At 35.5% G+C, this 17,420-nt stretch overlaps 1 protein-coding gene across 6 annotated transcripts in view; it reads right to left on the reverse strand.

Moving 5' to 3' along the window:
• Positions 878-17,420, reverse strand: part of SLC4A10 (solute carrier family 4 member 10) — a 180,236-nt gene continuing 163,693 nt past the window's right edge. For 3 of the 6 annotated variants that reach the window (XM_021399398.1, XM_021399396.1, XM_021399395.1), the window contains exons 19-25: positions 16,877-17,128; positions 15,527-15,595; positions 13,080-13,253; positions 12,317-12,439; positions 9,134-9,201; positions 7,305-7,421; positions 879-3,155 (exon numbers count right to left, since the gene is read on the reverse strand). In XM_021399398.1, coding sequence (XP_021255073.1) covers positions 3,089-3,155; positions 7,305-7,421; positions 9,134-9,201; positions 12,317-12,439; positions 13,080-13,253; positions 15,527-15,595; positions 16,877-17,128 — 870 coding nt within the window. In that variant the 3' untranslated portion in view covers positions 879-3,088. Of the gene's footprint in view, positions 3,156-4,152; positions 4,179-7,304; positions 7,422-9,108; positions 9,202-12,316; positions 12,440-13,079; positions 13,254-15,526; positions 15,596-16,876; positions 17,129-17,420 lie in introns of those variants that run through there. The other 3 variants (XM_021399397.1, XM_021399394.1, XM_021399399.1) reach the window with 3 other exon arrangements.

Consider the following 17,420-nt stretch of genomic DNA (forward strand, 5'->3'; position numbering starts at 1 on the left):
ATAACCACAGAAAAATAGCTAAAACCGAGCCTACAGAGGTAAGCCAGCTTCTTTTGTTAATGTACAAAGCTAGCACTATGAACCAATCATTTGTGGCTGCAATTCTGCCATGTTGCTAGAGTTAGGCACTTTATTTGCCAGTTATTTTTTTCCACGTGAAATGGATGAATTTATGCTCTTTGTTAGTACTTTATACAAAGTTTATTGTTCAGAGGCAGCAGAAACCTGAAGTGTGAGTTACAGTTCCCTGGCTGGGAGGCTTCCACTTCATGTTCAGAACTTGGTTGAAGCTCAAAGGATTTTTAATAAGATGGAAGTAATACTTTACTTTAAACATTTGGGTTTTGGCAGTAGTTCTGAATTTCAAGGCCTACAAGTTTCTCCAGAAGCAGAAATCTCATATGGTAAGAATAGCAGGCACTCCCACAAGAGGCAGTAGCCGAGCCAGTGATCAGCTATTAGGCATTTAAAATTCCTCAGAGCTACAGTATTTAAAATTGTATGAACTTACCTGCTGAACTGCTGGAGGTCTGAACTACTGCTGCCTGCTCCATAGAGTTTCTCCCAAAAGCAAGGAGAACCAACTCATGATCAATAAATCAGAATCTAATTCCCACTCTTCCTGGAACAGGTGAGTAATGTGCCATCCTTGATGGTACATGTACTGTTTGTTAAGAGTCGGACTATGTACATCACCACCAACTGCCTTAGCTAACCAATGCTGATTGTATTCCATGTTTCAACAAGATTCCACTTGAATACGCTTCACAAATATCTGCATTGTATAGCCCAGTCCTCCTCCATTTTCAAGTGTTAGGCAGCCACTAAACACGCTGTACCACCTTGCATACTTATTCTGAGTTTTGCAGTGTGAAAGTAAAAATTGAAAATTAGTTAGGATAAATATTTATTTTCACGTAACAGTTCTTAATTGTGAAAAACACAATAGTCTATTCACATGTACACATAAACTCTTGTAATAAATTACATCCAAGAATTTAAGTAATTTTGAGCAAGAATATGAAATTAGAAGTAAATATAGCACTACATTTTCTTTATATTGTGTGTGATTCAGAACGTTGAGATTAACATCAGAATAGCATTTAAATTCACACAAGAATAGAGTGACAGTTTGTTTAAAAAAAATAAAACACTCTGGAATACTGAACAAAAGTACAGAATGCCACTGAATACACTGATTTCTTAATATTCTAAGAGCTGGTCAAGTGAAACTAATACATTTTGATTGTATACATTATCTGTAACAAAGTCAGCAACATATTAAAACACCATCAGGCTGCTTTCAGGATAAACCAGTATTGAACTTCTATACTAACCTTAAAACAATTGAAATCTTACAATTTATCATCAAGTACACAAAAAAAAGCGTTTAACCTTAATGCATCAGCATTTTTTTCCTAAATTTATAAATACAAACATTTAATTAAATGTAAATCCTCCTTTGTGTCCATTAGATGTTTTTCCCCCATAGAAATGGCCTTTAAGTGGGCTTTGATAATGCTAGGAAAAACTTAGAACAGTAACCCTAGTGGTTTGCAGCAAAATGCAGTTATTGTTTATGGCTGAAGTAGTAAAAAGTAAATACACACTCTCACGCAAAAACATTAGAAGGAATGCTTTCAATGTATTGGATATGAAAAGTTATTCACACGAGGGCTATGGGATGATTAGCATGTTTTGGTAATCTAGCGAATGTTAAAGCCCTGTCACTAAGTTGCTATAATGATCACAATGGTGTAGATTCTCATTCTTTGAATCCTAAGCAGTAGTGACAGTTAGTCTTAATTAATCATTTAAAAATTTATCTAAAAAAATTTTAAAATTGGTAAATTTCAAATAATCCATAAAACTTTTGTTCCACGTTTTCTATTAATTCAATACCTAATCTCACAGTCCTTGTTTTACACAAAAGAAAAGCTTGATGGATCAAGTAATAAGAAAATCAGTTATGAAAAATGTCTTTGCAAAGGGCTTTAAAGCCACATTTTACTTTGCAATGTTGTTTTTAATCTTTTAATCAATATGTGCTTTATGGAACAGTTAATGGCTGTAACAAAACCAATAACAGGATATCCATCTAAGTACACGCAATCTCCAGAATTAAGAGTTCCACATTTGTTAGTAGAGACAAAACAATATAAATGTATTTTAGGAAAAAAGAAGAAAATGACTGGGCAGGTGATATAACTGCATGGGGGTTATAGTTTGCAGCTATAAAATTTTCCCTATTATAAAATAACGGATTCAGTAATGATGTAATGCAGTTATTTGGCCTACCATGGTGACATTCGTACAATACAAGATACTGTAATCACAGATTGCATTTTTACAAATACTGTACCAATGTTGCATATCAAAGGATGTGGTGGTATTCTTCAACTAAGGTGACGGAATGTTTATAATAGATATTTTTAATATACTATATATATGACTATGTTCCAGTTACATACAAATTTGAATATTAAATACACTGTATTAAATCAAGAAAAACTGCACAAATACAGAATCTGACCCTGCAATTGCCATTGCAAGAGTAATCCATGACTTCAGAATGACAATTTGAGGAGAAAAGGATTACACTTGGGAGTTTGTTCACAGGGTAAGATCAGTTCTCACTTTAAAAACTTCTTTAATCTCAACTAGTCAAGGTCGGTCTCCTAAAATCACTTCCTCCAGTAAAATGATTAAACAAAAAAATTGGAACAATTGTTTCAAGTTCACCTTGAGTGAAGATTAAGTCTTCTCACACAGGAAAAGTAGCAAAATACAGTACAAACCTATTAACAGGTAAGTTGAATTTGAAAGAAACTTTGCTTGTTAAATTTATGATATGAATACTGTTAAACGGCCAACACCAGCAAAGGAAATGAAGATTTTTTGCATTGGCTACTGCAGACTTTTGCACAGATAGCAGACAATGTACACAAAGGGTAATGAGACAAACATTGCACTACATTACCTGTGCTAGTTTGAGATGAAAGACAAAAGTTACAAGATCAAATCAGTTATGTCTAGTGGTTGTGGCACTCCTTTCATTCATTTGCAAAAAAAATAACTGAAGAACAAGTCATAGACAAGTCTCCCGGTCGACACCTTTCCCTGAGTCAGCTTTCTTCTCTTGTCTGATATCAGCACTAGAAAAAGAAAAAAAAAAAAGATGTTGCAGCAGCACTATCATATCTATATATATATGCATACATATATGTATGTATATATATGTATAAATATATGTATATATATATCTGAAAACCAGTACTGCACTGATATTATTAATTTTACATGCTGCATAACACAAACTGGGAAGCAAGTGAAAGTTGCTGTGTTGAATGGTGCAGAAGAAATCAGCCAGCATTTCAGTGACAAGGTGAGTAGAGAAGTTAAGACGTACAGAAAGACAAGTCAGCCAGCATGCAAGCAAAGATAGGCACTTTTTTTTTGGCAAATACAACTGTTAGTTTAAATAGTGATAGTGTACAGTTCCCAGACAATACCAGCATTTTCTTAAATGGCACAAACAAGAAGTTACAGTAAGTATTTCTTTAACACGTATTCTGTTGCTTATATATTTGGAAGGAATGTTTTAGAAGTAAAGCAGTGCAAGCCAATTTATAGCTGTAATATTTGGCTTTCAGTCTTCTCTGGGGAGAGCAGGAGATGACAGTGGCAGAGGGGCAAGGAGATGACAGTATTTCCTGTTTGGATCTCAGTTTAGTAAATACTTGCTCACATACATATATAAGAAATAATGCATTTGTTTGTGGTTTTTTTTTTGTTTGTTTGTTTTTTAAAGCAGCCTAAAAGTTACATCACATAAAAGCAGAGTTCAGATTTGGATTCTGCTTTTTTATTTTTTTCCCCCAATTAAAATACTGTTGATTTGCCTGCAGAAAGCAATATATGTGCAAAGCAGATGATATTCTTTTTTGTGAAGAGGATCCTCATTTACAACAGCATAAATATGTAAATTAAAAAAAAAAAAAAGTCCAGTTGTTACAACAAGTTTTAGTCATGCTACAAGAATGCAAGAATACAAGAATTGCCACAACACAGGCAAATCAAGCCTTCAACAAAGAGAGGCAGGATATCTAAACAGATGTTTCTGAGAACAAACCTCTATTGAGGACAACCTACCAGTTTTCATGGGAATAATTCCTTAACTAGAATGAATGAGAAATAGGCTGAGTTAAACAAGGCTTAAAGGAAACCAAGATCAATTCTCAAATTCTTAAGGTGATCATGAACAATTTTACAATCATCTGACATTTTTCTTCACGTTAAAATTGCTTTAAGGATACAATTCCGTTCAGCCAACGCTTACTTCTATGCCTATGGATGCTTGTAGAGGTGTTAATAGAAATAACTAAAGAATACCAACTTCTGCCACTTCAACTGACAAATCTGTCACCTTCTGCAGAACAGTGATAGGACTGGGTATGTTACACTTCCTGCACACAAAGGACATGCAAACAAATTCCTGGGGGATTAATTTAAAATGCAACAGTACAGCTGGCAGTTACCTACGCTTAGCAAAGGCAAACACTGAGGGTATGTCATGTGCCTTAAGGCCTATTTTATTTCTAGGTTTTAGGTGCCTCTGATACCAGGAAATTCTTCCTTTTATTTAGGATTTGCATCTCCTGCAGATGCAGGCTAGGACAGCGAAAACTACAGTTTATGTATGGTCAGATCTTCTCCATATGTTTTGAAATTGCTGCCTGACAGATTTAATATCATAGGCAAAGACAGAAGATAGAATTGAGCACCAAGGCACCTGTCAGGACAGGCTATACTCAAAAGCGGACTTTCAGATCCCTAGGCACTTTAATAACGAAAAATGAAGGTATCAAGGTAGAATTCAGATGCCTGCATGGTTAGACAGCTGCTAAGTAAATCTCAAGCAAGTACCCTCTTTAGATGTTTAGTACCATTGTGAGTCTGTGATGTTAGAGTTGTCACATACTCCTTTGTCTCTCCATTGCTTCAAAGAGCTAGGGGCAAGGCAGAGCTTACTACAGATACAGATCAGGCTGAGTTGTTTGTGTAACCCCTTCCTGCCTAAAATCTCTCTCTGAGGTCACTGTAGTTTATTACTGACCAGTCTGTCAATGCTCAAGTCAACTCAGTATTTAATTAGTGGGAAGTACTTTCAGATTTGATATATTTTGGAAGTTGTTCTACATTGTTAATTGATCAGTCCCCAGGGTAGAATGCATTACATGAAATCATAGCACAGTATCATAATTAATTATCTCTATTAAATTTTAATGATGTCATTACACTACAGAAGTACATAGAAGTGCTTCTCCTACTGTCACATATACTTTCTTATACCAGTATCTAAAAATATCATTAACTACAAAACAATAAAATGTTTTCCCACCCACCTCCCTATGGTAAGACAACCCTCAATGAAGGCAATTGTGTGGTACTTGATCATTTAAAAAAATTATCTTTATGACTGCTACCATCCTAAGCTTTCATTTTTTTCTCAGTACTTACCTAGGATAAAGTTATTTTTCATGTAACCATACGTGCAAAAAACTTTAACGGTTTTTTAGCTCTCTCTCTAAGATTAATATTGTCTGCTATCAGAAGCAAGACTTCCAGATTCAAAGTTATTTGAATCTACTTCTGTCCGGGAATCTGAGACAAGCTAGAGCACATGGAAAAATCAATGTTGCCTGAGCCACAGTCTATGTAGATTGCTCTTTGCTGAGAGGATCTTTGAAAATTTCAGGTAAAGAATTACAGGTCTATATAATTTACCATACTACCAAAGAAGGTAATATCTACCAGAAAAGTTGCAACTCCTGAATAACCACTGGCAGTGAATGTGTCACATCAGTTTCTTCTCTTTCTCCAGACTTTCACAGCCTGGGCAGCAGAGGCACATAAGGTAAGAAAATCAAATTGTACATCCTTCTCCTGTGCGCCACACCGATACCACTGTGACAGGATTGTTTTTAGCCCATGTGTAGGGCAGAAGACAAACCAGAACTACATTGCTATTTTGTCTGTCAGTAAAATAGCATTAAAATGAACGTGCTGCTCCATGGGTATTTGCAATGAAGATACTGTGGTCGTCAACTGTTCATCTTGTTTATGCTGTTTAGGGAAAGGAACAACACTGAAAGGCAGCATGCCATTTTGGGGTGACAAAATTAAAAAGCAGTATTTCACTACAAATTGTTTTCCCTTAGTGCATCTCTTCTCCATAAAACAATGACTAGATATTTCAAACATAGAACTTGTTTTGAACGTGAGATTTAGAAATAGGCAGAATATCACTTTGCATTTTAAAAAACGTCAAAGCTACTGACAAAAAATTCAATTTAGCATTTAAATATCTTACATCTACAGTTTCTACTTTTAATACAATAAAATTCAAATTTTATAATATTAAAGGGCTATGAAGAAAACGTGCACATTACTAGCTGAAATTTCTTTTTATTCTGTCTCCCCAAAAATTACACAAAGTCAAGTCACTTGGGTTCCTAGACAACACCACTCTGAATTGGAAGATACAACCAAGGGAAAAGTTTGGGGGACAGGGTCTTACCTTTGGGGAATCAGCTTCTAGAGTGATTAGGAAGGGGAGCTTATGACAGAAATGTGATATGAAACAATTAAGTAGAAAATACTGTTATATTTTAAATTTGTGGAATTGGAAAATCTTATTTACAATAGCACTGTGCTTATATTTCCTTATTCCCATTATACTTCTCTAGCACAGACAAAATATAATTGGTTCATTTTACATTTTTCCTGGATTAAACTTAAAAGATATTTAACTATTTTGTGCACAACTAAAGTAGGCAGAAAAAAAAGTGACCAGAAGTGATGCAATCTTAAAATAATTTTAACTCCAATATTAGTAGATCACAGTCGAAGTACTGGGCTCTTCATATAGCTATTTCCAGGGCAGTGATGACCACTTCTTTTTCAAGAGGAGAGAACAAAAGCAAGCAGAACAAACAGCTGTTGTGCAATATCCAGGTGTAGGCTGGTGGTTCATTACGCAAGCATCAAGCATGCTCAACTTCATTTTCCAGTGTAGCATAACTAAGTCACATGCAAATATTTGTGATTTTTTTTTTTTAATAAATACACATAGTGAAGCTGTGTTTTGACCTCAGAATATTTGACTGGACAGAAGCAAAAGGAAACCTCAAGAACTAAAACTGCAAGATGCTAGAAATCTTTCTAATCCCTAGCAAAATGTTCTAATATTGGTTTGAATCTAATATAAAAGCATAACATAGTAGGAAAAAAAAAATTAAAACCTTTTAGAAGGAAAGCTTGACTCCTTATCTTTTGCATTCTCCGAGGATATCAACAGTGTCTTCCACACAGCAGTTTTTGCCATTTCATCAGAAATGTTTATCACGGATGGATCATCTCTAGGGAAGAATAAAAGTAAATACACAATAAAACAATGGGCAATTATTCTTTGTTAATTATTAACTATACAAAAGCCCTTGGAAACTGATAGTGGTGACAATAAACAAATACAATGCAATTTAAGACAAATCTTAGCATTTTTTTAGTTCCTCATCCAACAGCAATTAGTCATACAATATATTTTATTGATGTTAATATGAGTAACAACTAATAGAAAAATTTTAAATTTAAAACTTTAGAATAGTTCAACTGCCTACTAATTTAGGGCTAAAAAAAAGTTAAAGAATATTCTTAAGTGCATTATGATATTGATGATTAGTCAAATGTTTCTTGAACACTGACAGGCATGGGCCATCAACACCTTCTCCAGGAAGCCTCTTCTGTGAAATTAAATATTTGCCCAAGATCTCACAGTGTGCCACTGGCATAGCTGGATTAAACAAGAATTGTAACAGTTATCAAGGAACTTATATTTGGAAATGCCAGCTGCTTTGAAAACAATTTAAAAGTGATCAAAAACATGATAAAGTCAAAGATCTAAGTGATCTCAAAAAAAGCACCCTGGTTAAACAAGATAATCAGTAGCTTTAAGCAGCAATATGTAGCCCTTAGCTTTACCTGGGCTGCTCTGAATATGTATTTAACACTTAAGAGTAATAATCTTTAGATTAAAGAGTCTGTCTGTACATTATTCCCAACTTTATGGTTTGACAATCAGAAAGATTTCAGTAAACTTGTTTTCACATTGTTTGGGGGGGAACCCCTTTATCAACCAATGTATTGATCCTTCTTTTCAGCTGTAAGCCTGAGGCCCTTGCAGTACAGAAATGTACATATTATTCAGGCAACTTTACCTAAGTAAACACGCTATAGATTAATACAGATCACACCTCAAGATAAGTTACGTATTGCTAATATAAAATAGAACAAAAATGTATAGAAAAAAAATTGAACATTAGAAATGTGATGAATCAAAAATAAAAAATAGTCTGGGATTTTTCAGATACACAGACAGTAAAATACTATATCTAATTGACTTAGGATACATTAAGATAGTATTAAAATATAAGAGATGGTCATTCTGGGATAGCATTTTATGAACTTGTGGTAATGCAGAAGTTCCTATGAGCAGACGTTTCCAATCTTCATTATGAACTTTCTTTCTGAAAACTGTAAATGAGAGTAAGCTCTTATGGGCTGGCCAAGTGTGTTATTACTGAACAGAACTTTTTGTACTTTCTGAGTTGTTTCATCATTGCATTATGCCTCATCTGCTCCAGACAACTCTTAATTTACTTCCTATCTCACACAGCTAGGATCTTAATTAGAACGTTGAATGATACTGTAGTATCATTTGGAGTATGTTCAAGACTGTTCCTGGCTCCCAGCAAAAAAAGTGAAGGATTTGTCTTTTCTACATCTTCCTCTCACACTGTGTATGTCAGAAACTAAAGTTTGTTATGAATGGCAGGATCCTGCTGCCTTGTCCAAGGGAAAACTAAGTCCTCTTCCTAAGGACTGTGATATCTTACAGAAATACTAGAAAGGGGCAGAGCTTGTTTTTTTGCAGTATATGGTACAGTACACAGGGCTGTTCTCTACTACCAGACACACATTCTCCTAACATTCAATGAGCATTAAGAATAAATATGGTGTCATGTTTATTTTTATTTAATTGCAACTCACCTAAAAGAGGAAATGTATATTTTACCTGTAATGTCCTTCTAGTGGTAACTGAACAGTCCCTTCCTCTTCCATTGCTAACATACTTTGTTCTTCCTAGGAAGAAGGAAATTAGATGTGAGACAGGATATACTGTTGTGAAAAATTAATTTTAAGCCTCTTCCCCCTCATATTAAGTGTTTGTTAATGGTTCCTAAAATAAGATGCTCTTCAACTCTTAATTTGAATATTCAAGATTGATACCTCTCTATTTCAAAGCTATATCTCCAATTAATGTTACTTTTCAATACCAAATAGAGGAGACACTTTTTTAATAAAGACAAAGAAAAATTAGTAACAGGATGGTGAATTTTAAACATCATGCATAACTAGACACATGCATAGCATCGTTAACATACAAAAATTAGGGCAGTCAAATTTAAGTTTGTTAACACAGTTTTAATACTGATTAAAGTTATATTGCAATGAAAGGTAGTGCAACAAGATGCCAATATTAGTTTTCACTTAAACAGGGAAAAGACATTTTTATGAGTCCATGAGAACTAGACGTATCTACAGCACATCTACTGACAAATAATTACAACTTTAGGAAATCTTTATCTAAGCAGGAGGGGAAACAAAACAGCCTCCCTCAAGTACTGTGTCCTGCCAGCAAGAACAAAGAAAAACCAGTCTTTGTCTTTCAGACCATAACAGCTCAAGGCTCCACAAGTATGAGCTGAAGGAAGACTCTGAAGACTCCCATGACTGTTAGGTCAGAAAAACCAGAGCAGTCGTCACAAGAGGTTAGCTATGAAGCAAAACCCCTGAAATAAGAGTGGCTTGAGGCCTAAATTACAGGCAAACATGTAGGCAGGTGATTCTACATGCTTCCCCAAGATGCCACATATCTCCTGTAATCAAGCAAACTGTGAAGGTAAATGGGTGCATATGTAGCAAGGCAGCTGCCAGAAGATTAATGTGCCTTCATGTGGAATAACTATCAAATCCTGCACTATACTGTTGCACTGTGTGAGAGCATGGCAGACACATAAAGACCTCCTGTTCTTTTTTCCCTTTATTAGATGGCTTGGTAACAATTTACCCAGGTGTTTAGTGGAAAGCGTGACCTAAAGTGACATTAGCTTTCCCAGAAAGAGAAGTATGCCATTTCCTGGCAGGCCACCCAAAACCTGACATATCTCACACACACTGGTAAGCTGGCATTAGCTGGAAGAGTAGAGATGATTTTCCACAGTTTCCTCCATGTTCTACTACTAGAGCTATTTTAAATGTTGCAATTTTTTTCCCTCCAAAAGGGAGAAGTCACTTTTGTTCATTCTGGTCTCAGAAAGACTTGATTACATCAAATTGCTGACAAAGGAACATTTTTGAGAAGAAGGCATCTAAAATATCCAATATAAATGTAGGAAGCCTTGGAAAAACATGGCCTAAAAATATAAAAACAACTTCAGTGATGAAGTTAGGATCCACTGAAGTTTCAGATCTTGTCAACTGTATTTCTGAATATTCTTGTGGGTAGTATACTTCTATTTTTAAAAGCCGTGTGATAGCAACTCTCCAATTAATTCCTTGGGCTACATGTCAGAAGTTTTATTACTAGTTAATTTTGTCATTTCCAGGCTTCACAGCTTCATAAGTTTTTGACAGTTGAACAGTTTTAATAATAGCTTCAAATATTTAGAAATGCCAAAATATGTAAAAATAGCCTCTCAAAAAAGACAGTGAATGAAATAAAGTAACACCAGTAGATTTTCCCAGTTTTGTTTTATGATGCCATCCTACCAAGTATGAGAAGGAAAGTAACATGAAACCAAAATATAATAGTAACAAAGCATTTTTTTCAATCATCAGACCCACAAGAAGAGGGATACCTTAACTACTTTTGGTTACTCTGAATTGCTATGACAGCTAAATACTGGTAAATAATCCTGGTGGGGTTTTTTCTTTCTTTTTTTTTTTTTTTTTTTTTGTGTGTGTGTGTGTGTGTGTGTTTGTTTTGGTTTGGTTTTTTATAATTTTAAGGGGAAAAAAACAAACCATGCATTTGAACTTCAGCCTAGTAGCTTTGCAGGCATGTACTAAATAGTAAATAATAATCATGGTATTTATTACCTAGGTAAAACCTTCTCCCCAGAATGAGTTCTGTTGAAGTACGTTACATGCATCAAAGAAAGCAAAGTAACATTCTCCAACTGAGGCAGTGAGTTGTGAAGAGTCACAAAAGAATCCAAAAGGGAGAGAAAATTAGTCTTAATGGCTATGTTCAACTTATTAGCTCATGTCCTACTTCTGTAAACAGACTTACCAAGGGAAATCCTTACACATACATTTTCACTGATCTCAGATACCTCATGGCTTTCCTGAGGATAAACTGCTGATGTATCCATTCACACAGTTCTTGCAGTACCCTTGTACCACCAAAATCTTATGCCTCGTGGGTCTCAGGCTTTTGCAGAGGTCTTCAGGGCACCTTAGAAATTCCGTGCAAAAATGCCCTCAGAGTACTCCTTCCTGAAATGACCACAGCCTTCCAAGACCACCTTGGAACAGCCTACACCTTCACCTCCTAATGCCACAACAGCCTTACATCATACTGGGGCAGGACACACTGACATTTAAAATAACCAGGCACTGACATATTCTTCCAACTGCTCCTGCATTTAGTGCTTCTCCATCAAGACCCATCCTTCATTTATTTGGACCCATGACTTAGGGACACAGTACTAATGCCCCCTAATAGTTGGCATCCATCAGGTAGCTACGAATATCAGCAACAAAGGAGAAAGCCATCAGGCTCCTACACGTGAAGTTACTTCATATTCCCACAGCTTTACAAGATATTCAAACAAGCAATTCAAGAAGCACAGGCTAGGGAAAATGATATCAGATGCAAAAATGATTAGAAAACTACAGTCAGAAGTCTGAGGATTCAGTTAACAGGGTAAGCAAAGTCACTGATATTTTTCACTAGAAAGCGGAAATAAATTGTTTCTGCAGTGGCAGAAGGGAAATGCTCATCCAGGGTATAGTGAATCTACCCGTTGCATTGAATATGCCTTAATTACAGAATATTCTCTAGTCTAAAGGAGATACTGGTAACGTGCCACAAAAAAAAAAAAAAAAAACCTAACCAACCAAACAGAAAGCAACAAGAAAACCATCCAACCAATGAAACCACCATCCCAAAACACATGAAACCAGGACTCACCTCTTTCTCAGCATCTTCTAGTTTCTTTTTCTTGCTCTCAGGCATCAAATCATCTAACCAACTGAGCTCCCGTTTAGTGAAAAAGAAATCCATGAGTTTTCGGACAAATACCAAAGCTAGGACCTGTAAGGATATTTATTCAAAGAATTAGGAAATTAAACAAGTGAAACTTACAGTTATACTTGTAGAGAAATACTTTCAAAAGTCACCACAGTTTACAGTTGGAATATCATCTTGGACAGGCCAACACCTGAACTTCCTTTGTTCAGAATTATTATGAATTGAAGCATTTAACAATGATGGAGGTTCAGTAGCTATCTTTTATTTCAAATTAGTGAAACAGTCAAGAAAACATTACTTAATCAGCAGGACAGGCTTAATTCCAGCAAGGCATGGAAATAACGTTCCTCTATACAATAAATAATCTTCCTTACTGAGTGACTGTTCTTCCTGTAAAAAAACTTAAGTGCTATCCCTAAAACAAAAGCAGCATATCGATTTTTTAAAATTTAGAAGAATTTTCTTTAGGAAAATACGGTAGGGCCATCCACAGCTATAAACTAAGTGCAACCTAGACTCAAATTTGAGTTAATACGCATAACTTTACTTACATAATATGAATTGTCCTTGCACGCTGAATCAAAGAAATACTGTAATTACCCATCCACAACTTTTTTCTTCAGTAACAAGTTACTGAAGAAAGTTACTACCCACAATGGAGAAGATAATGGGTTTTCAGGGGAAATTAAAAAATATTCCATACCATCATGGGAAAGACAATGGCAGCTCTTGAAACCTTTATAATCCACAGGAGAACAAGACAACTCAGCTGAATTACAGTGAAGAGATGGACTTTTCTAAGAGGAACATGCCTCAGATAAATAAAATCTGGCTGATGCTTTGCAGGCATCCAGAATAATTTTATCCTATCAAAAAGCTGAAAGAGAAATTTTTAAAAGTTTGCATCAAAATGAGCATCCAAATATGCTGATATTCACAGACTACAAAAGATATCATGGATATCCTAAGAATCAGGTTTGTTATTCTAAATGTAAAAACTGTGCAGAAGTTCAAGGGCACAGAAAGAAACTACTGCAGTTACAATCTTAAGCTATGAATCTGTGTGAGTCCAGCAGTGGACTCGCAGTCTTCTCTCTGGTTAGGCCACCACAGTAAGAATAAGAATCACATTATTTATGAAAAAAATCATTATTTGGTTAGTCATACTTGTCAAGTTCCTTTTATACACTTGTCTTGTGTAAATTCTGTTGTAGATGTGCTGAGATACCAGCATCCATTGAATTACATTCAGTACAGTCATACTGCAAGATAAATCCTGCTCATAGCTGTATAATACATGATACAGAAAGAAAATAGTTACTTTATAAAAATACTGCTAAGCTTCCAGGTGAAGAACTCTTAGTATTAGACAAAGCAAGAATTCAAAGTAGATGTGAATCTACTGTGAATCAAACAGAATGGAAGCTAACTCATTCCACGAGGTATATGCACTATTACATTGCCTTTCTTATACACTCAGATTCTGTTTTCCAGAAACTGAGCTCTGCTTCCTTTAGCACATAGCTGACCACTGAAGGATTTCTTCTGTCTTTTATCTCCTGTAAATGAAAATCCTTTTTTTTTTTTTTCAGTTCACTAGACACTTTATCCCAAGCCGCTCCTATTTCCCTGTTGCACTCTTTCTTTACAAAATCAGAAGAAAGAAGGAGAGAAAAAAAAAAAAAAAGACAAGCTAGAAAGCCATCTGCAATGCCATTAGGAACATATACGAGAGGTTCTTCTTTTTCAGATCTATTTGGTTCCATACCAACCTAAGCCTTCAAGTCAGCTACCACAGCTCAGTGATGATGGCGATGCACCATCTCTCCCTGTAGTATGAGTCATGCTGTATTCACTGAATCTTTAGGAATTTCAAGTTTCAGGAATTTTTATAATGCATGTGAAACTGCCTTTTTTTTTTTTTTTTTTAAGGCTTATAACTTGACCAGATTTAAGCAGATTTCTTTTTCACAGAAACAGCAAAAGGCACATTCTCCCACAAAAGCCATCTTATAAATTCCTTGCCCCGTCTCGGGGGAGGAAGAAAATAAGGAAAACAGTTACCCAAGTAAAGATATCCAGATTTTAGCACACCTTAAAAATATTTTGCAATTGTATACTTGCATAGTTCTGAGAAACAGCTGAACCATATTACATTGAAATTAACTATAAACCTCAGTAAAAGCCCAACCGTACTGTTTAGAATTTCAATCCAAATAAGTGCTAGGCAAAGTTATAAAAGAAAAGTCTCTGAATAGAAAACACCAATCAAAAAGCAAGAGAGGTTGCCAGCTTTGCCTACAAGTAATAGGTCAAGAAAGCAATTTTTAAACTTACAATCAAAAATTTAAATAAAGAAAGAAAAAATAGGCATTTTCTTTGCATTTGACAACCTTCTGCACCATATAATTCATGGTTTTATCATGTGATCTTCCTCAGTGCTCTTTGAAAGTGCACCAATATCTCAGCAAAGGCACACTTGAAATTTTGGATTTGTTTCTGTCAGGTGGGCTAAAATGTAACGTCATGTCTATTAACGCTGCAGTAGTCTACAAGAAATGGTACATACAATACCCAATCTGACTGCTGGAGTGCCTGGCTTGCGCCAGGGGCTCATACTTAAGGCCACGGCAGGAATGCTGCCCTTCCCATAGGCCTGCCCTATGGCCCTGAAGCCAGAAATTTAGTAGCAATTAAGTAAACCAGTTCCACTACCTGGGGAATTTATTTGCACAGGAAAGATCTTCCAAATCACACCCGTTAGTTTTACGGCACTTACCCAGAAGCTTCATATGGGCAAAGTTCAAGATCAAGTACACCACTACAGAGACACTAATTTGGAAGCTGAAAAGGCAGCAGGTAAGCAAGTGAAAGAGGAGGGAGGGAAAGTGATGAGATCCCAATGGTTGTTATTCAGATCTTAGACTCAGTCAAATTAGCATCTAAGAAAAATTTGGAGCATAGTGCCTGAAGAAAATACCCTAGTTAGAGAGCATCCATTTTCCTTTTCAAGTAAGTCACTTTCAGGAATATAAGGCTGGGAACATTCCTTTAAGATCATATAGAAAAGAATAAAATAATTGAATAGAATTAGCTCCACCCTTAATAGAAAGCATTGTCAGTAACACACTCTTCTTGAATCCATTTTACCTGAATTCCCTTTAGAGATGAAGCACCCATGTAAAGGAATACTCCATAAAGTACTGGCATAGGGATAAACTGCACAAACAAAACAAGCAGAGAAAGGGAAAAGCATATTAAATAGTATTTAAAAATATTAAATGCTAAAGAGTTGAAATTCAATGTGCCATATGCCTGCATTAATCAGTCAGGTTGTAAACTCAGATTCAATTACAAATTAATAATGTTACTCATAGTATAAAGCAAAAGACGAATCTGGCTCTGCAGTTTTCTTTTCCTTCCATGGCCAGATCTGAGGCCAACTTACTTTATTCACTATTAATAAAACTAACAGAACCACAAGAAACAAGGAACAAGTGTTTGATACATACTTAAATATTTTACTTAAAGAACTGCTCAGGAGAAAGTGTCTGAATAGTAAAATTATAATCCTCAAAAACCTATTCAAGATACACACAAAATATTTCATGCAACCAATGGAAAACTTCTGTGCTGTAAAAATGGTGGATGCCTTTCATGGAATGACATGGAAGAGAATACTTAAAATATTCAGACTCTGCCTAAGTGTGCAGGTTACAAAATATTTCCATAGATAAGTATCTGTTATATATAATGCATAAAACTTGTTCAGCTTGCTTTCACCAAAGTGAAGTTATTATAGTTATCATAACGTATGTAATAAAACACTGCTTGGAAGTACAAGTTCTAAGGGCTTACTCCTTCACTGTGACAATGCGCAAGTCTAAATTCTGATCTTACTGAAGCCAGTAGCAGTACTTACTGATTTCACTGAGGCCTGACAATTCTCAAAAATATTATTATGTATATAGATGTTATATAAACATGTGACTAGACATCCAGTTTCAGGACACTGGTGAGCAGTGTAGGGCATGCTGACAGCATGAGATAATTTTCCTGTTCGTTGCCAAGTAATTAGCCACAAAAAGTCTCCTGCAACTGTGGAAATATTTTTTAAATTAGCCAGTAATCACAATATGCTTTAAAATTATTTGAAGACATTTACTTAATGATATAGCTCAGCCAGCGTGGCTCGTGATAATATTTGCCTTGAGCTCAAAGTACAGAAAAAGGATAAATCTCGATACATTACAGGTCAATGGTAGAATTCACTTTGATTCAGTAAGACCAGATTTTTATTACAAGTTTCTGTTTTACAAATGTTACGTGTCCCAAGCTGCTTTATTATGCAAAATTAGAATTCCACTTTAGATTATCATTGTGAAACATTATGTTAGTAATGTGCCTGGAAAAGACATTCATTAAGAAATATAGTAACAATAGTGAAATGTCCTGTGCGGTGCATTATTATTTAGCTTTTCCTTATTTCCCCCAAATTACCTTCAGAATACTTGTCAAAAAGACAGACGAGCCCATAAGTACAAAAATCATGAGCCCTGTGACTCTTTGCTCCCGGATTCCAAGAAATTTCGGCTGCTCCCCTGGAGCAGAACACTCTGATTCCAGTTTTAAGCTATTCACGTGAGAAATAGAGAGGACAGTGGCTGCAACAAACCATGGCAATCCCATAATGGAGCACACTCCAAGCATGACTGCTACCATGAGTAAGTCGAGATGGTATCCACATCCTTTCTGTTTAAGAAAAAAAAAAAAAAGATTATATAAAATGACATCTGCATTAAGGAGAACCCTCCTGGCAGGCCTTCCTAATGAACAGCTAGAGATGGTTTAAAATTTTATGATTTGTAGAAGAAAATCGCTTTCTTCTATGTGGTATCCAGGCTGGGGCAGTAGTGGTGATGGTAAACTGATGATCTAAGGGGAGTTCCTGAGTTCCTGCTAGTTCATACGGTATGCTTAATTTTATTAGCTGCATTTCTGTTATCAGTAAGTGTACATATCATGAGACCAAAACAATTTTGTG

This window comes from Numida meleagris, chromosome 5, assembly GCF_002078875.1.
Source record: "Numida meleagris isolate 19003 breed g44 Domestic line chromosome 5, NumMel1.0, whole genome shotgun sequence".
NCBI lineage: Eukaryota > Metazoa > Chordata > Aves > Galliformes > Numididae > Numida > Numida meleagris.